The sequence below is a fragment of the Spodoptera frugiperda genome, chromosome 24, assembly GCF_023101765.2.
Source record: "Spodoptera frugiperda isolate SF20-4 chromosome 24, AGI-APGP_CSIRO_Sfru_2.0, whole genome shotgun sequence".
In the NCBI taxonomy this organism is placed as follows: Eukaryota; Metazoa; Arthropoda; class Insecta; order Lepidoptera; family Noctuidae; genus Spodoptera; species Spodoptera frugiperda.
The window spans coordinates 739,335-759,232 of record NC_064235.1 but is presented as its reverse complement, the minus strand read 5'-3'; the positions used below and the strand labels follow the sequence as shown (position 1 = coordinate 759,232).

The 19,898-nt window shown below is 38.8% G+C and overlaps 2 protein-coding genes and 1 long non-coding RNA gene across 8 annotated transcripts in view; 2 read left to right on the top strand and 1 right to left on the bottom strand.

Moving 5' to 3' along the window:
- LOC118278992 (transmembrane emp24 domain-containing protein 5) overlaps window positions 1-19,898 on the top strand; it is a 134,438-nt gene that overhangs the window by 35,625 nt on the left and 78,915 nt on the right. The window lies entirely within an intron of this gene.
- LOC118278600 (segment polarity protein dishevelled homolog DVL-3) lies at window positions 151-10,590 on the top strand. Of its 3 annotated transcripts, none has more exons than XM_050703541.1 (8): window positions 151-1,112; window positions 3,713-3,884; window positions 4,378-4,578; window positions 5,090-5,235; window positions 6,231-6,388; window positions 7,467-7,568; window positions 8,341-8,547; window positions 10,568-10,590. In XM_050703541.1, exons 1-7 carry the CDS (start codon window positions 234-236, stop codon window positions 8,540-8,542), a joined length of 1,860 nt encoding a protein of 619 aa, XP_050559498.1. In that variant the 5' UTR covers window positions 151-233; the 3' UTR covers window positions 8,543-8,547; window positions 10,568-10,590. The 3 variants fall into 3 exon arrangements, with proteins under 3 accessions (XP_050559498.1, XP_050559499.1, XP_050559497.1); XM_050703542.1 differs by lacking the exon at window positions 10,568-10,590 and adding an exon at window positions 10,185-10,449 and having other exon boundaries at window positions 8,341-8,523; XM_050703540.1 differs by lacking the exon at window positions 10,568-10,590 and adding an exon at window positions 10,185-10,447.
- On the bottom strand, window positions 18,661-19,782 carry LOC126912268 (uncharacterized). Of its 4 annotated transcripts, none has more exons than XR_007706886.1 (3): window positions 19,711-19,767; window positions 19,316-19,631; window positions 18,661-19,078 (listed from the first exon to the last, which is right to left on the bottom strand). It is a non-coding gene; the product is annotated as an uncharacterized LOC126912268 (long non-coding RNA). The 4 variants fall into 4 exon arrangements; XR_007706884.1 differs by having other exon boundaries at window positions 18,671-19,078; window positions 19,316-19,473; window positions 19,632-19,782; XR_007706883.1 differs by having other exon boundaries at window positions 18,677-19,078; window positions 19,316-19,552; window positions 19,632-19,781.

Below are 19,898 nucleotides of genomic sequence, written 5' to 3'. Positions count from 1 at the left end.
GGTAGTTTTTCCACAGATTATAGTACACGGTCAGCGGTTCTCAAAGTTTTCTGACATCTGTTTTGTGACTTTTGATGGTCGGTGAATGTATCCGAACGTTTTGATAAATAGAAAGGTCCAGAGGCGCCCCGTGGTGCCCAAATGAAGAACTAGTATTATCGCCATATTTGTGATGGCGACCGATATTTATAGATCGTAAGGGTGTTGTTATTCAATAAATAAATGCATTAAAAATGGAGGAGACTAAAGTTATTTATTATATAGACGATGAGGAGACTCCTTATTTAGTGAAAATACCAATCTCACCGGAGAAAGTGACGTTGTTGGACTTTAAAAACCAGTTGAATCGGCCGAACTATAAGTTTTTCTTCAAATCCATGGACGATGATTTCGGTGTTGTTAAAGAGGAAATTGTTGACGATAACGCGCATTTACCGTGTTTTAACGGTCGTGTAGTGTCGTGGTTAGTGTCTGCTGAGGGTTCAAACCCTTCCGATGGAGCTTCGCAGTGTACTGATAGCAATGCTGGCAAAGGCAAACCAAATCACGGTGCTCCGGCGCCCGTCACCAGAGACACCTGTACGGACACGGACAGCACGATCAGCTCGCGGCCGGGCCACCGAGCGTCGTGCGACAAGTATAAATACCGAGGATTACGCATAAACGGCCACTCGAAGTACGGCAATCATGGCTTGGAGTACGAGACAGCTTCGGTGCTGAGTTCTGACTTGGATTCGACCAGTCTCTTCGACAGTCAGTCGGAGATCACTACGACGACTGGCCGGCACACTAACGCGTCCGTGGACCGAGCGCTCACGGAGTGCAGTAGCGTGTCCCACCTGCAAGTGAGTTCTCGCAAAAGACCGCAGCGAAGACGTAAAAGACCGCAGGTTATGTCGAGAACTTCCTCGTACTCCTCCATAACAGACTCCACAATGTCTATGCACATCATAACAGTGACTCTGAACATGGACACGGTCAATTTTCTCGGTATTTCTATAGTGGGCCAGTCGAATAAGGGTGGTGACGGAGGCATCTACGTTGGCAGCATCATGAAAGGGGGTGCCGTGGCTCTGGACGGAAGGATAGAGCCTGGAGACATGATATTACAGGTTTGTTGTTGTTTTATTGGTCTTGTTATGTTATGGATTTCACTCCAGAGTTCTATTCACTTTAGCACACGGAGATATTTAATGATTACTTAATCCTTAAAGAATCAATCCAAATGCAGAATGAAGGGCTATACACTCCTCCTGTGACTCCTCCGACTAACTCCCAATGGTGTTACTATGTTACCTTAACTTATAGGTACAGACTCACTCACGCATGCTGCTCACCCTTCTCAAATACCTTTCCATGAATATCAACGGGTTCCTTGCAAGCCCCATCACAGTCTCTGATGTTAAAGGGAGCTATAGGTATTAAAGTATTCCTTAGTAACGATTTTGTATCAAAAGCAATTGCTTAGAACTGGGTTAGATAACAATTCAATGACTCTGAGTATGGCAGTAAGTTTTCCAGACACAATATTAACCTAATAACTACATACATAAATACATATTCCTTTTTCCATACATAAATACTCCTTGAACTATATATTGCCACATAGTCCACATACTAGAATCATTACATACTTATTCATTAGTCCCATCATATGTATTATCTTGGGAAATGTACTGTCTTATGTGCCATGGTGACATATAAGACACTCGATAGGTTAAAACAAACCCTATGTATATGAATTTGTATGTTTGTAAATACACCCATGAGTAAATAGTAAACTTTAGACAATTTAGTACATTAAGTACATTTTCAAAGCTTTGGAGATATGTTTTTTTTTTTTGCTAATATATATTTTGCCCTGATCATATGATCATATACCCATTTCCATTTTCTTTTGTCTCATCACTGAGAACCTTATTTTTTTTGGCTACATGATCAGGGCAAGGGATAAGTGGAGTAAAATGTTGGGACGACAACATCAGAGAAGTTATGGGAACAATTTGCGATAGAGTTTCGCTCTAGAGAGGTCAGATTGGAGAAGATTGGACGAGGCCTTTGCCACCTGACAATCTGAAATGCAGAAGTGGCAATAACTTAATAGCTTTAAATTGATTTAGTCATGTCCAAATAAAAGGGCTATTAAAAATAAATAATCTCTTGTGCTGAATTAGATACTTCTGCCCATCATTATTAATACATATAGATATATGCCTATAAACATACAAACTCACAGCTTTGTCCCATGAGAACTGTTAGAAAAGAATGTCACCTGATACAATTCACAGCACTATGTTTACAAACACTGACTCATATTCACATAACTCATATTAATTCATTGTATTGTATTACATGATTAGTATTTTAGTCTTATAGGCTCTATACATGTCACACCTTTTTATTCCCGAAGGGTTAGGCAGAGATGCACATTATGCAATAATGCCATATAACAATGTACACCCATTTGGCTCATTTATCATGTAAGTGATGTAATAGGAAGAGAGGGCCTATACACCTTACCTTTAATAAAGGTTTAATTTAAGGACTGTAGCTTGCACTAAAAGAATGCTATTTCCACCAGAGATATGCTATGCTATGTTGCAGTGGATGTGTTTGGTTTCCACCAAACATACTCTACACACAGCTTATACTTGTAGGAAACGGAGTCAGCTAATATGTTTTAAACTTATATGGAAAGATGCGTCCTATGGCTATGGATGTGTACTTTGGATGCATGCTATGAATGGCTTTCCTACTATAGATACATTGCATACTCGAGCTGTGCATCTTCCTCACACATATAGCTTCAATATAAAATTTCCATGGCACAATGTTAGTTACCAGTCTCTGAAACAGCTTAACCCATTTTTACCAAATTTTGTACGAATATTCAGTAGGTCTGAAAATCGGATACTATCTATTATCTAGAAAAAAAAATTATAAGGCAAAACAATGTTAACCAGGTCAGCTAAATCTTCTTGAAATACCTAGTATTTGTGTCAGTGAGTCAGGAATGAGTGTGCAGTAATCAATCATATAATCTAAAGATTATGTCTTGATAATACCAGTCACTAGTCAGTGTTAGAATTTAATCTGTCCTTACTCAAGTAGTCATGTGTATTATGCAACTATGTGCACTATATGATAGTTGTCTTACTATCAATACATAGTATATAACAAAGCCGCTTTCTTTGTCCGTATGTCCCTTTTGTAGGCTTAAATCTTTAAAACTACGCAACAGATTTTGATGCGGTTTTTTTACCGATGCTATAACAGCGAGCCCATGTTTGGGGGCTCTTATGATGATTTAATTATCCTAAAGTTCCTGCCAACTTTTGAATGCATGCTTCACGTGGCAAACAAGGAATTGAATTAATTATTTGGATTTTCGTAACCTGAATGATTTTCTTTTTATTTTTTGATTATTACTGAAGCTTCTGACTGGCTAGCTGAATGACAGACTGACTGAATGACTAAGTGACTGACCTGGAAGTCTAACTGCCGCACACAGAGTCATTTAATGGTTACTTAACCCAGTCCTTAGCGACTGTTTTCGATACAAAATCATTCATCATCATTACTAAGGAATAGTTTAAGTAATCATTAAATAACTATCTCTGTGTGCGGCAGTTATCGATCTAAAATTAAACTCACACACTTTACCCAACCCAATAACCAAACATAACTAACAAGTTTCCAACCAAAATTCCAGGTGAACGATGTAAACTTTGAAGATATGACGAATGATGAAGCGGTGAGGGTGTTACGCGAGGTGGTGCAGAAACCCGGCCCCATCAAGTTGGTGGTGGCCAAATGTTGGGACCCGAACCCCAAGGGATATTTCACTATACCCAGGACGGAGCCCGTCAGACCTATTGACCCTGGTAAGTGGATTGTTAGGCCTTTTTTATGATATAAGCCGGTAAACGAGCTGACGGATCATCTGATGGTAAGCAATCGCCGCCGCCCATGAACACCCGAAACACTAGAAACAAGGTTTGGCGCGATAGCTGGATAACCGGCTATCGTACTACGAGTAGCGGGTTCGATTCCTGCACGGGCAACGTTTTGTTTGATCTACAAATTGTTGTTCCTGGTCTGAGTTAGCTATGAAATTGGGCATATGAAATTTTGTTTGTTAACGCAAACGCAATGTTCTATAAAACGAAAGAAAATGAAAGATTAGGCATCCAGTAACTTTACTGACATGACGAAACACAACGCAAGCGTACTTTCACGTCAGTTTTCTGCTCGGTCGTGGTATCACTCCGGTCGAGCCGGCCCATTCGTGCCGAAACATTACTCTCCCACACTTCTATGCTAAAAACTATTTTAATTATACACACACATCTAACAATCAATCTTTACATTCCACAGGAGCATGGGTAGCGCACACCCAGGCGCTTCGAGAGGCGTACCCTCCTCCGCCGCCCTCATTGTCGGCCCTCCCCGTGTCCTCGGTGTCGGAGCGGGGCGCCAGTGACGCCAGCACGGTCCCCGCCGGAGCCCTGGAGCCCCAGTTATCTGTGAACATGGATATGGCGCTGGTGGTCCGAGCCATGTTGAGGCCGGAGTCTGGTGAGTACTGGTTTTTTTATGGTATAAGCTGGTAAACGAGCAGACGGATTACCTGATGGTAAGCAATCGCCGCTGCCCATGGACAGCCGCAACACCAAGGCGTTACCATAGTGCGAAAATTGCAAACGGCGTTTTGGAGGTTAGGAATTTAAGGGTTGTTGGGGAATTCAGGATTGGGAAGATTGGAAAAGAGCTAATTGGGCCTCTAGTAACCTCACACACACACAACGCAAGCGTTCGTTTCCCGGATCGGGCAAAGTATTACGGTGAGACCGTTCGGTATTTCGAAAATTCCTTAGTAGTAGCCGGAGACAGGAACTGTGCCAGTAAATGACAATAGGCTCACCCACATTGACATGGGACTAATAACACAAATGGTGGAAAGTGTAGTGTACATCCGTAACGCCATTACGTGCCGTAATTTATTTAAAACTCTGCCTAGCCCCGATCCCAGCCCGATAATCAATTGACGTGATGTTGCAAAATTATATCCCCCTCCATGTCCCCCCAGGTCTGGAGATCCGCGACCGCATGTGGCTGAAGATCACGATCCCGAACGCGTTCATCGGCGCCGACGTGGTGGACTGGATCCTGCAGCACGTCGCCGGCATCACGGACCGACGGGACGCCAGGAAGTACGCCTCGCATATGCTCAAGGTACTTGTTTTGTTTTTATTGGGACAAACCCACCATAACCTCCCATACCGCTGCAACTCCTGTGCACCAGGATCTACAGTAGATACAACCATGTAAACACCGGAACACTGAAGTCCAACATCCCAGGGACATGAATGACTGTCTTGGATCCTGCAATGAAATAAATCAGAAGATATCTTATGCTCAAGGTACTGTTTTGTGACCAATTTTTGTTTTTCTTTATAAGGAAAATGTTGTCCTACACTAGGATTGTCTCCTGTGTCGTGGGTGCGTTTACAAATATAAAAGTTCACATACACATGACACCCAATGTTTTTCGCACATTTTTTATGTTAATTTAGGTTTAATTGCGTTGGCTCGGTTCCAGCTGGGTAACTTGCTGCCGTGTCGTGGGTTTGCGTTTACAGAGCACATACAAGTTCACATAAGTACACATGACATTTCAGACCCGAAACAATAATTTGTGAATTTACATAAAGAGTTGCTCCGTGCGGGAATTGAACCTGCTACACTTTACAAGGCTGCTGGTTGTTCAGTCACCGCACCAACAGTGCAGTCAATTGAATACTAATTGGATTGACATTAAGATTGGTTTCAAGAGGGCCCTGTACCCTTAGTAGGAGTTTGCTTTATCTTTAAAGTAATCGAAACGAAAGCGAGTTTGGCGATTTGATTGGTCGGTTTATTTGTGCCCGCCAATCATTTAAGCATTTAAGCTGAGTACTGGTCCTTATGCACCGTGACTTTTATGTTTTTTTATCATATTAATTTTTATGTTTATTGTTTTTTTTTAAATGGTGCAAATAAACTGTTTTTCTTTCTTTCTTTCTTTCAATCAGAGCGCAGAACGCGTTCTTATTTCGATTACTTTAAACGTATAGCAGACTCATACTAAGGTTATTGATCGATATAATGTCAGTTGAATGCGCCCTCTACCTTCGATCCCTATCTTAGATATACTTTAATTGTAACAAATGTTTATGTCTCCATTGCAGGCGGGGTTCATCCGTCACACGGTGAACAAGATAACGTTCTCGGAGCAGTGCTACTACGTGGCGGGCGAGCTGTGCGCGGAGCTGGCCGCGCTGCGCCTGCGGCCCGCAGATACTGACTCATTGCTCAGTGACACGCTCGCGCCGCTGCCTAACCCCAAGTATGGAGTGAAGTTTGATGTTATTACAATAGAGTACCAATAGAGTACCCATTTTTATTTCAATGTCCCTCTTGGAAGTGTTTTAAAACATTACATAAGTATTATCAGTATTTCTGGTAACTTAACATTTTAACGTTATTTTTTTATATAGGCGCACTTGCCCCGTTTCCAAAGGCCATGTTTTCCAATTTCGTTGAAAATAATGTAAAAATATGAAAAGAATTGATATTACCAACGTTTCTTGCAGATACAACAACCCAAATGTTGATAATTTAATAAAAGTTCACTCATAAGTCAGCATTAAAAAAATATATTTTGCGTCGAAATCATCAATGCAAATAGTATGGCGCCCTTGCCCCGCCTGACCTTACGTTTTATTTATTTTTAAAGTCAGACATGGCTTTGTAAGTACGTTTTATACGTAGAAATGACGTACTTGCTCCCGCTTCTAAACTTTGATTCGTTTTATCGTAGTATATGACAAAATAAATATAATATGTGTCTAACCACCGCACTCAGAGTCATTTATTGGTTGCTTTACCCAATACTTAGCAATTATTATTAGAATTTATGACGGGATATTTACCATGTTTATTAATTTTGATGAGTTTCCGATATTTCGGCATTGTTGCAAAAGCCATGATCACGGATTAACTGAAAAAAAAAACTTAGCAATTGATTTTGATAAAAAACCATTAAATACGAAGGAATAGTTTTAGTAATCATTAAATGTCTCTGAGTACGGCAGTAGTATATTTCAACTACCTAACATACTTATTTCTTGAAAATTAGCTACAAACATTCGAAAATTAAATAGGTAGATCATCAAATCTAAGAATGAAAGTGTGATTATTTTCAAATATTTTATTGCATTCAAAAGTCAAAATAATATATTTTTCACTGAGGAAACTTCCTAATTATCTGTCTAACCGCTGTAGTCAGTCATTTAATGGATACTTAACCCAGTCCTTAGTAATTGTTATTCATACAAAATCGGTACAGTAATCATTAAATGACTCTGAGTATTGCAGTAAAAGTTATAGCTATGATAATAATGATGTGTATGTACGTGTTCCAGTATAATGGGTCCGGGCTACATGCCGTACGCGGGCTCCTACGGGTACCAGCCGATACCGTTCAAGTACTCGTCCTGTCTCAACAGTGAACACACCGTCTATGGGTAAGTTAACATTAATACATGTGTTTTACAACTATACACATAACATACATACATATCGTCACGCCTATTAATCCCCGAAGGGGTAGGCCGAGGTGCACATTATGGCATGTAAGTTCTAATAAATACATATATTTTACAACTATACACTACATATTTTTTATGATATAAGCCCGTAAACGAGCAGACAGATCACCTGATGGTAAGCAATCGCCGCCGCCCATGGACACTTGAAACACTAAAGGCGTTACAAGTGCGTTGCCGGCTTTTTGGGGGTTTAAGAATTTAAGGGTTGTTGGGGAATCGGGGATTGGGAAGGGGGTAATTGGGGCTATTCCGATAAATGATATTTATTTCTGCAAATAGGTTACAATGTAGCTCTTTTACAAGTCAATCTCTTAAATAACTATATGAAGCCATAATCTCACTCACACAACGAAACAACGCAAGCGTTGTTTCACGTCGGTTTTCTGCTCGGCCGTGGTATCACTCCGGTCGAGCCGGCCCAGCAGTGCCGAAGCATGGCTCTCCCACACTTAACTAAACTTATTTTCTCTCATTTTATTGTAACTTTCGTGAGACATACTAAATTAATTGTTATGATATCGGCTTACTATTCCGCGACCATCGCCGCGTCGTGTTGCGGAATGCAGCTCATGAGTTTGAGTATGAGCCTCTAGCATGGCTTGAAACTAGTCGAGTTCCTCGTCAAACGGTTACGTGAGTAAGCCGATAACATAATAATTAATTAAATATCTTATTTATGATTCCACAGCTACAACAGAGAAGAGAGCGTAGTATCCGGGTCCGGGGGCTCCAGCGGCGGGTCGGAGCGCGTGGCGGGCGGCAAGGACGCGCGCGACGACCGCAAGTCCACGTCCTCCGGCTCCGACCGCGACCGGGCGGACAGGACGGACCGCCCCGACAGGACGGACAGGACGGACGACGCACACGACAGGCCTGTGCTCTTCCTATAACGACGGTACACGCATTCTCATCATTCTATCCCTTCCCCTGTTTCTTAGTTTGGTTGGGGATCAAATATGGTAGTAGACAGGGTATAAAAATTAAATTAAAAATCTAATTATTAAAATCTAATTTATTATAACTGTTCAAGTATTACGTAAGCACTATGGATGGGTAAGAGGGTTCTTGTTTTTGCTTATTTTGGATGACATGGGGGGTAGAGTCTAGTTGATGATTACGTCATCAGTAGTTATTTACATTTTAACACGAATGGCAACTCTCACATTGTCTATGAATGAAAACGAAACGCATTTTCGGGGATTCCCGCAAATATTTATTATACTTCTGTCAGTGTAGTGTTTCGTTTGAATATTATAGCGGGTTTCACAAAATGTTTACGTAAGCATGGGGGCAGGGGTAGTTTTGCTTACTTTTGCTGATAAGAGGGATAGGGAGGTAAATAATTGTAATTAATCTGCTTACGTAATAATTCTATGGTCCCTTAGTCCGTCATTTACATAATTAAAAAATATAAGACACGTATTATTTTTATTAATATCGTGGTGGCCCGGAGGTTTAAAACGCCTGGTTCTCATGCAAACCTACCAACGGCAAGTCAGTCCCAATATGACTTTTAACCGAGTTATATGTACTTTCTAAGATGATGTAGACACCACTGATTAACGGTGAACGTTTGTAAACTCACACACGACACAGGAGAAAGTCCTAGTGTGGGGTAACATAAAAAGAAAAAAAAATAAGCTAGCATGGCTACAAACTAGTCGAGTTCCTCGTCCTCGTGAGTAAGCTGATAACATAATAATTAATGATGTATCCGTATCTGTCTTTATTTGTTTCTCCCCTCTTCTCCCCCTATACCAGTCATATTAATATTTTTTGTTATAATCCCCTTCATACATATAATGTTAAGTATCAAATCATTGTTTATTTACTTTAATGTAATTATGGTATCTGTACAGGATAAGTTTTAAGGTATTGGGTTCGATTCCCGATTAAGTCAAAGTTGAATGCATTATTCATCAAGAGACTTTTGGTGCGACTACTGAGCAATTAGTCTTGGGTTTGATTACTGGAATGGACAGTGCTATTGGGCTTTTTTAGAAAAGTATATCTTAGTAATGTTAAGGATTCTAGATATGTGTCCTTTCCCTATTACATGGGACTCATAACACAACTGGTGAAAAGTGGACTGTGCATTGTATATATACACCTCTGTCTACCCCTTTAAGGGTTTAAGCGTGCTTTTCCACCAGAGATGTGCTATACTACGGTACCGTGGATGTGTTTTACTTCCACCAATCATACTCATTGGTACACATAGCTTAGCACTGGCAGAACGGAATCAGCCAAGCTATGTGTACCAAACAAATATAAAATACCGAATAAATAAAAGGATATGGAAAGATGCGTGTCGAGCTGCGCATCTTCCTCGCACAGCTATACAGCTTAGTAACAGTAGAAACGGTCACATAGTTTCACAGCTTAGCTATTAATTACATCTTCGTAACATAGCTACATAGCACATCTCTGGTGGAAAAGCCCACAAAAAATAGTAACTTTAAATTTTGATTGACACAAAAATCGAACCTACTGCGTCAAATATACTAAATAAATCCTTTTTCTCTATTACAGGAGCGTGTTATGAGAGGCCCACTCGTCCTAACTGCCAAATATCGTGACAGACGGACACCGACTACCTGCAGACACTATATAGTGCCATTCTAGTACCACTTGACATTTCACAGAAGAAGAAATTTTACGTAAGCTAATGTCAATATCGTAAATATTACTTTTATAACCAATATTGTCTAAAATATCTGTTTTTGAAAATTCATAATCCAAAAATGTTACTATTTTTTATTCTAATGCCCGTCTTGTAGATTATTTTAAAACATTACACACGTATTGGATTTATTTTCCCCCGGAAAAAAATACTGTCGATGATATGATCGATTTGAAATATCGAACCTGCGACGCTAAATATACTAAATAAATCCTTTTTCTACGTATTACAGGAGCGTGTTATGAGAGGCCCACTACGTCCTAAACTTTGCCATTCGTGACATGTACAGACATTGACTACCTGCAGACACTATATAGTGCCATTTTAGTACCACTTGACATTTCCAGAAGAAGAAATTTGACGTAAGCCAATGTCAATATTGTAAATATTAATATTAATTTTATAACCAATCTTGTCTAAAATCTCTGTTTTTGAAACTTAGAAATTCAGAATCGAATGTAATCCAAAGATTTTGGACTAATTTTTATTTCAATGTCCGTTTTGTAGATTATTTTAAAACATTCAACACGTATTTTTTATTTTCTTACCGAAACAAATACTTTCTACGATATATTGATTTGAAATATCGCGTGACGTCACTTCTAGGTACGTTTTATACGTAGAAATGACATATTAGCTCCCGCTCCTAAACTTTGATTCGTTTTATCTAAGTATTGTTATCTTATACGACAAAATAAAAAATACGTGTCTAATATTTTTTAATTACCTAACTGACGGACTAAATAGATTTTTAATTTTCATACCCTGTCAAAAAGCTGCGGATTTTTAACCGACTTCTAAAAAGAAGGAGGCTCCCATTAAAGCCGTGGCAGATACTTTTGAACACCTTATATCGCTCACCCAGTAATATATTGGCACATCTGCAAAAAATGCGAAATTGACTTTATACGGTTTACGTGTTTAAAAGTGCATATTAATCTATTTATTTCCATATTCATCGAGAGAGGTCGTAAGTGTCATTATACCATTATTGTAGTTTCCCCCCTCACGCACGTAAAACAACGGTTCGTTGGTCAGTAAAATAAAAACTAAATAAGATATTGTATGTACTAGTGTCGAAAGGTATGTTTATGTCTGTTTTTATATATAAAACTAATTATTTTGTAAGAAGTAGTGAACGCCATATAAAGTTAGTCTTAGTCTTTATGTATATTTCTAGTATATAAGTGTACATATATTTTTTAATTTTAAAACCCCAACATAAGTTAATGATTGACTAAATAGTTTGACTTTTTGACGGGAGATGGTATTAAACGATTGTAGCGACATCTATGATGCGCGAAAATTTGGAATGTAAACTTAATTAAGAACTAATTTCTCAGTCTAGCTTTTTAATCGCCTAAGAGGTGGTAAAAGGTGCGCATATACTATGTTACTCTTACTTCTCACCCCCTATTACATGGGACTCATAACATAACTGGTGAAAAGTGGGTGTTACATTGTATATAGGGTGACTGGTAATTAGTGAACGATATTTAAACACGTGATTGTACTCATGATTACAAACAACTTTCCCAAAGAAACTTTTTTTGTATACTCATTAGTTTTATTTTTATTACAATAACAAAACAATAATATTTTGTACGAGCGCGTGCTTTCGCATGATCAGCTGTTAGCAGCTAAAGTTCCAAAATACCTACCTAGTTACTAGTCTTCCGATAACGCGGCCACGGATCCGCGTCTCGCGAAATTTTGCTAACGAGTATACAAAAAAGTTTCTTCGGGAAAGTTGTTTGTAATCATGAGTACAATCATGTGTTTAAATATCGTTCACTAATTACCAGTCACCCTATATGTGCACCTGCCTACTACTTCGGGGATTAAAACGCATGTTTTTACACCGGTCACACCAAAACCAGTGTTGCCATGCTCCCGTTAAATAAGTTAGTAATAAAACAATTAAATTATGATGTATGTAATATGTTAATTATGAAAAGTTTCATACATGAGTATAAAAATATCGCGTAAATAAGTTTTTGACATTAAATACTTATACAAGTATTTCTATCCTTGTCTAACTTTATAATGTTAGAAAGAGATGCGAGATTTTCGTTATGCATTTTTTCTTTTAAATGTAGTGGTATGGCTGCTTTGTTGAGTAAAGATTTAAGTCAAAGTCAAAGCATTTATTTCAATTAATCCTAAATTGAATTATCCGTCAGTCTGTCTGTCAGTGAAGCTAGGTGCTCGTTCCAAAGTGTAGCTTCGAATGGAGAAGAACGAGCAAGAAACTCCATTCGATAGTCTACAAAAAAAAATGTTGTTTTTATATTAGGTTGTATTTTCGTGTCGGACAAAATAATATTGTGTTTTTTAATATTGCTGAATTTACAAGAATAGCATATAGTTTGGAATTGTACTCGGTATATGGCAATAGACCATGAAGCAAATACAAAGAGATGTCATAACTGGATGTCCCTTTAACATAACGCGTGACACTTTACGGGGAGCGCGGGACGTTACAAACCGCGCCTCTCTCTATGTCCCATCTAGCGGTCCCATACTACACACACTGCGCCAATTGTCCACATTTTAATGTGACACTTGCTGAGCTTATAACCTATTTACAAATTCAAGGCAGTTATACCACTATTCATAATTAAAAAGTCATTATGGATATATTAAAGGCTATCTGAGGGCTTAATATGAGTTTGCTTTACGTTTAAAGTAATCGAAACGAGAGCCCGTTCGCCGCTCTGATTGGCCAACCTATCAGTACGCTTACTATTCCGGAGCTGTGGACAACGTAACAGGTTACCGGGGCTCCGGCTCAAAGCAGGAGTAGGAACGGGGTGGTTTTAGTCAGTAAGAGTCTGATACTCCCTCTCACCTCACCCAAGGCGGGAGAAGTAATTTGATGATTTTCCCCCTCAAAAAAAACCCTTAGTATGATTTTGGTTTACTTATTGGTTTCATACTATACTATATATTATATGCTGATTGGTCGATTTATACGAGCCGGCCAATCAGATCGCCGAACGCGCTCTCATTTCGATTACTTTAAACGTAAAACAAATTAATACTAAGTTCTAAGGATTTAAAGCGATACTACTGCCACCTACAGTGCTCAAAAACGTAAATGTTAATTACAAAGCTTGTCACAAATTTTCCAAAATGCCTACGTCTGGATGAAATCCCATTAAAGCTATGTTTTTTTCATAGTTTTTAGATATTTTTTGTGTCTAATTATTATATTTGTATATGTCCTACTATACTAGAGTGGTTTTAGAGGGGGATGTGTGTTACTAGCTTCTGCCAGCGGGTTCACCCGCGTTCCCGTGGGATAAAGTAAGCCTATGTGTTATTCCAGACCATAATCTACCCTTGTTCCAAATTTTATACCGATCCCTTCAGCCGTTTTGACGTGATTGAGTAACAAACATGCACACAAACTCATTCACTAAGTTTCGTATTTATAATATTAGTAAAATATAATTGTTAAAACACTTTTTTTACTATAACAAGAGCCTATAGAAAGGCTGGCAACGCACATAAGTGTGGAAGAGCCATGCTTCGGCACTGCTGGGTCGGCACGACCGGAGTGATACCACGGCCGAGCAGAAAACCAACACTTGCGTTGTGTTTCGTTGCTGAGTGAGGTTACCGGAGGCCCAATCACCGTCCTTCCCAATCTTCCTAATCCAAAAACGATTCTCCAACAACCCTTAAAATCCTAACCCCCACAAGGCCGTCAACACACTTGTAACGCCTTAAGTGTTGCGAGTGTCCTTGGGCGGCGGTGACTGCTTACCATCAGGTGATCTGTCCGCTCGTTTACCGTTTTATACCATTAAAAAGCGACGATGATCGCGTACAAACAGTTGATGACTTACCATAATCACACCCACGGGAAGAGGAGAGATAGTATTTTCTACTCTAACGTCTAATATAGTAGGAGCATATATACGACGCGCAAGCAAGCATTATGTATACGTAGAAATGTATTAGAGGTATATAAATATGAGGGTATAAGCATACATGTACGTAAAAAGTAACTTATTGCTATATGATTATAAAGTCGACAATCGTGTAACCTAAAAAAGATTTTTAATAAATTATTATTATTATTAAATTATAATGTTAAATTGCGCTAAAATGTATTAAAATATGCGTTCGGTAGCTAATTTTTTTGTTGCTATTGGTAGGAACAGTATTTTTATTGTTGGCAACTCTTCTCTGTTTTTCTTTATGAATATGGCAACATCGTTTCGCTAACCTACCGTGGTAGGTTTGTGGAAAGTAATTTATTTAGACATATCATGTGATTTTGTCATAATTTTTGCATCAAAATATATAAATATTTATTAATTCTAGTTAAAACTTTTCGTAAATGTAATCATGACTGGTTTTTTGAGAAAAAATAAACTGAAAATGTGCTATAATTTTATTGTAACTTTCGTGAGACATACTAAATTAATTATAATGTTATCGGCTTACTCACGTAACTGTTTGACGAGGAACTCGACTAGTTTCAAGCTGTATGTCGTGTGTCGCGGAATGCTGCTCTTGAATATGAGCCTCTAGCATGGCTTGAAACTAGTCGAGTTCCTCGTCAAACAGTTACGTGAGTAAGTCGATAACATAATAATTAATTGAAATATGCTATTTTATTTGTATGCTATAAACTATGTTTTAACCGGGCTTTGCCCGCGTGAATTAGCCCATGTCTTTCTCCGTACTTCAAACCTTTTTATATTGTTTTAAACATTACTCTGTGAGGGCGATCAAGTATTACGTCACGCAATTTGTGGGGGTCTCGTAAAACGTTACTAGGGCTGGAGGGGGTCTTTCTTACAACATGCAACGTAATATAAAAAAATATTATTAAAGAAAGCTAAAATGGGAGAATGAACAAAAGGAAAACAATTGTAGGACCTACATTTTATAAAAAAAAAATATACGCAAGAGAGGAGGTGGGGGGTACAGAAAAACGTTACGTTGCGTTACAAAGGGGGAAGGGGTGGTCAAAAATCTTCAAAAATTGCGTTACGTAATACTTGAACGCCCCCTGTACGATTCAAATAATGCATTTATTTTATACATATATACAGGCACTTTTGTGTAGTCAGTTTGTCTAGCTATTCGCTCGTTCCAAAGTGTAGATTCCTATGGAGAAGAACGAGCAAGATCAACATATTTTATATTTTTTTTTATCCAGTGCCATTCTTATTTTGTATGAATATGTAAAACAAGTGATACATGAATATGATTTTTTTATGCTAAACGGCCACCTGGGGCCTTAGTCTGCTATTACAATTGTGTCAGAATGGTCGATCACTGAGCGTGCGAGAGGGACGGAGCTATGTAGGTTGTATAGCTCCTTCCCTCTTGCACTGCTCAATGATCGACCATTCTGACAATTGTAATTTAAATTGCTAAGGCCCCTAGTTATTCATAATCATTATACAGTGCGCGACAGTCCACTGCTGGACTATGGGTCTCCCCTATATAAGAGGTATTGCCATAGTCAGGTATAATACACCCGCAGGAAGAATAGGAGTGGTGACAAATGTATTCTACTCATGCTCGTTGTCACCAATTTCTCTTAGGTTCCGGAGCTGCGGACTACCTAGCGGGTTTACCGGGGCTCCGGCTCGAAAAACAGGAGAAGGAACGGTTTTTGTCAGTAAGAGTCTGACACTCCCTCTCGCCTCGCCCAAGGCGGGAGAAGTCATTGGATGATTTCTCCCCCTCAAAAAAAATCTAAGATAGGTGACACTTTAAAACATTTTAATTTGAGTTTTTACTAACTTATAACTGTCGCCTAATAATACAAGTAAGGGGTTAGTTTAGGTGTCTCTTCACACTGAGTAAGTCTTAGAAGATTTTTTTTTGAGGGGGCAAATCATGCAATGACTTCTCCCGCCTTGGGCGAGAGGGAGTGTCAGACTCTTACTGACTGAAAACCACCCCGTTCCTACTCCTGCTTTTCGAGCCGGAGCCCCGGTAAACCCGCTAGGTAGTCCGCAGCTCCGGAAGTCTTAGTAGATGGGTGATTGGTTCATAATAACGGTATATTTGTTCGCGGGGAGCCAGTGGATGCAGGCGGCTTGTCGTTCTACGTGGAGGACTAAGGGGGAGGCCTTTGTTCAGCAGTGGACGTCTCTCGGCTGATAATGATGATGATGAATAGGAAATGGTCATTTTAACAAACTTAAATCAATGAGATTGTGGCATTTATAATTGTTTTTTTGTCTGACATGGAAAGGATGAGAACTAAAATTCTTTTTGTTGTCTATCATTTAGATTTTATACATGAATATTTGACACGTATTTCGGTTTTTTAGTCAAAGCTTTTATGTCATTTTAAGTGTGGGAGAGCCATGCTTCGGCACTGCTGGGCCGGCTCGACCGGAGTGATACCACGGCCGAGCAGTACACCGACGTGAAACAACGCTTGCGTTGTGTGAGTGAGGTTACCGGAGGCCCAGTTACCCCCCTTCCCAATCTTCCCCAATCTTTCTTTCTAAGATTATTTAGACACCACTGACAAACGGTGAAGGAAAACATCGTGAGGAAACCTGGGCTTATAATTTCTAATTATAAGTTTGAAATCGCCAACCCGCATTGAGCAAGCGTGGTGATTAATGCTCAAACCTTCTCCGTGTGAGAAGAGGGCTTTGTATGTTTTTAATACGTGTCTAATATTATTGTTATTTTTTCTAACTGATAGATTTAAAATTAATTATGTTTTCATCCCTTTTCTAAACACTGATGAGATTTTTTTTGTAAAACTGGACATTTTATATTTTAAATTAAAGTTGTGATAGACGATAGCCTGAGTTTCTATAATTTATCGAAACATTTATTATTTTTGTATTATAACTATCGTGAGACATATTAAATTAATTATCTTTTACTACTTACTCTCGTAACTTTTCGTCTTAACTCGACTGATTTCGAGCCTCAACCGGGGCCTATAATTCTCTCGATAATAGTTGAGGTAAGTCAAAAAGTTACGAGAGTGAGTCGTGTGATATAATTGGTTTATAATTATTATGATTTTGTGTATATTATTATAATTATAGCGATGATTATTTTTTGATATTAATATTATAATTATTGAGCTGCTATTCCATGTTTATACCGTGTAATTTTCAATAAACTGATAGCATTTTGTATTTGGTTGTTTCTTTTTATAGACAATCACCCCTGTGTAATCCCTACACTTGTCAATTTACTTAGGATGTGAGGATGCATATCACTTATATGACTTAAATAAAACTACAAGTAGTACTCGTCCACAGATATAGATTTAGTCGGCTCTTTAGACCCTCGGGTAGAGAGGTGCTGACATGGAGACATAAATAAAACACAAATTTATATAGAAAAGATATTTATTTAATAACAAAATTAATAGAAATTTCAATAAAGTATTTACTAAACAATACTAAAGTAAGTATAAATGCTTAATAACAATTATTATTTCTCCCTTTATCCCCGAAGGAATACATAGGTAAGCGTCCACAGGCCCGCATCGGACGCATCGCACGCAACGGATTTTAGTTTGTCTTGTATAGAAACTCATACAACTGCGTCCACTGATCCGCATCGTACGGACCGCATCATCGGCAATGCCTACATGCGATGCGTACTGATGACATGCGTGCGATGCGTACAATGCGTACCTTTAGAGTCCCATACAATTTCAAAATTATCATTTCAGACTTATAACTATTAAAAAAATATCTTACTGCTGTATTCAGAGGCATTTAATGATTACTTAAACTATTCCTTAGTAACGATTTTGTTCCGAAAACAATAGCTAAGGACTGGGTTAAGTAACCATTAAATGACTCGCAATACAAAAATTCTATAATACTGCCACAGACTCGATAATCGAACCTAATACTTAGTACTTTCTAGTCAGTCGTACTTTAAACCATCTGTAGATTTGCATACTAGAGATACAATTTTGGTACACATTTTGTTTTTTATGGTATAAGCCGGTAAACGAGCAGACCGATCACCTGATGGTAAGCAATCGCCGCCGCCCATCAACACCCGTAACACCAGATGCGTTACAAGTGCGTTGCCGGCCTTTTGGGGGTTAGGAATATAAGGGTTCTTGGGAAATCGAGGATTGAATAGCACACAACGCAAGCGTTGTTTCACGTCGGTTTCACTCCGGTCGAGCCGGCCCAGCAGTGTCGAAGCATGGCTCTCCCACACTTATATTATTTTGTATGGCGCTTATTTCACATTGTTTCACGCCGGTGTACTGTGAGGCCGTGATCAAAGCTTGACTCTCCTACCCTTTATTATGTCTTTAATAAGTAAATCTACAAATAGATATGTTTTCAAGACTGGCCCTTAAAATATAACTTAAATTATTATACTTTACTAGCAAACTCGGCGAACTTCGTTTCGCCACCAATGATTTTCCCTGTTTTCCTGAATTTTCTTTGCTATAAACCTCACGGAGCCCGAGACCTTTCCAACGAATGCAAAACCGTGGAAATCGGTTCGTGCGTTCTGGAGTTATAGCGTCAGGAAGGAAAACCTGACTTATTTTTATTATACCTTATAACTACAGGCAATCTTATAAATATACTGATATACACAACCTTTTATTATTTTGAGTCGAGGCGATATTTTATATACACATATGTACATAAACTTACAGAAACTACAGAGCGCCACCTACTACGCTCCTTACATACTTCTTTAGCTTCCACCACATTCATACATCTGATGGTATACAGAAACTACAGAGCGCCACCTACTACGCTCCTTACATACTTCTTTAGCTTCCATCACATTCATACATCTGATGGTATACAGAAACTACAGAGCGTCACCTACTACGCTCCTTACATACTTCTTTAGCTTCCATCACATTCATACATCTGATGGTATACAGAAACTACAGAGCGCCACCTACTACGCTCCTTACATACTTCTTTAGCTTCCACCAAATTCATACATCTGATGGTATACAGAAACTACAGAGCGCCACCTACTGCGCTCCTTACATACTTCTTTAGCTTCCACCACATTCATACATCTGATGGTATACAGAAACTACAGAGCGTCACCTACTACGCTCCTTACATACTTCTTTAGCTTCCACCACATTCATACATCTGATGGTATACAGAAACTACAGAGCGCCACCTACTGCGCTCCTTACATACTTCTTTAGCTTCCATCACATTCATACATCTGATGGTATACAGAAACTACAGAGCGCCACCTACTACGCTCCTTACATACTTCTTTAGCTTCCACCAAATTCATACATCTGATGGTATACAGAAACTACAGAGCGCCACCTACTGCGCTCCTTACATACTTCTTTAGCTTCCACCACATTCATACATCTGATGGTATACAGAAACTACAGAGCGCCACCTACTACGCTAATCTATATAATATCACTGCAGCATTTAGGAACAAGGCAGATTATTATTATTATTAAAAATACATTATTTTCTTATTATTAATGACAAAATAAATGCTATTTACTTCTACATTTGGGAGTAAAGATACGGAGCTATTTTCTGCTACAAGTATTTTATTAGTTGATGATGTATGTCGTA

What these genes read in the sequence shown, in the direction of transcription:
- LOC118278600 (XM_050703541.1), top strand. Translation starts at nt 234, where the DNA reads ATGGAGGAGACTAAAGTTATTTATTATATAGACGATGAGGAGACTCCT. An exon ending in CATGTTGAGGCCGGAGTCTG is followed by an intron (nt 4,579 to 5,089) that starts GTGAGTACTGGT and finishes ATGTCCCCCCAG; the next exon opens with GTCTGGAGATCCGCGACCGC. An exon ending in ACGCCTCGCATATGCTCAAG is followed by an intron (nt 5,236 to 6,230) that starts GTACTTGTTTTG and finishes TCTCCATTGCAG; the next exon opens with GCGGGGTTCATCCGTCACAC.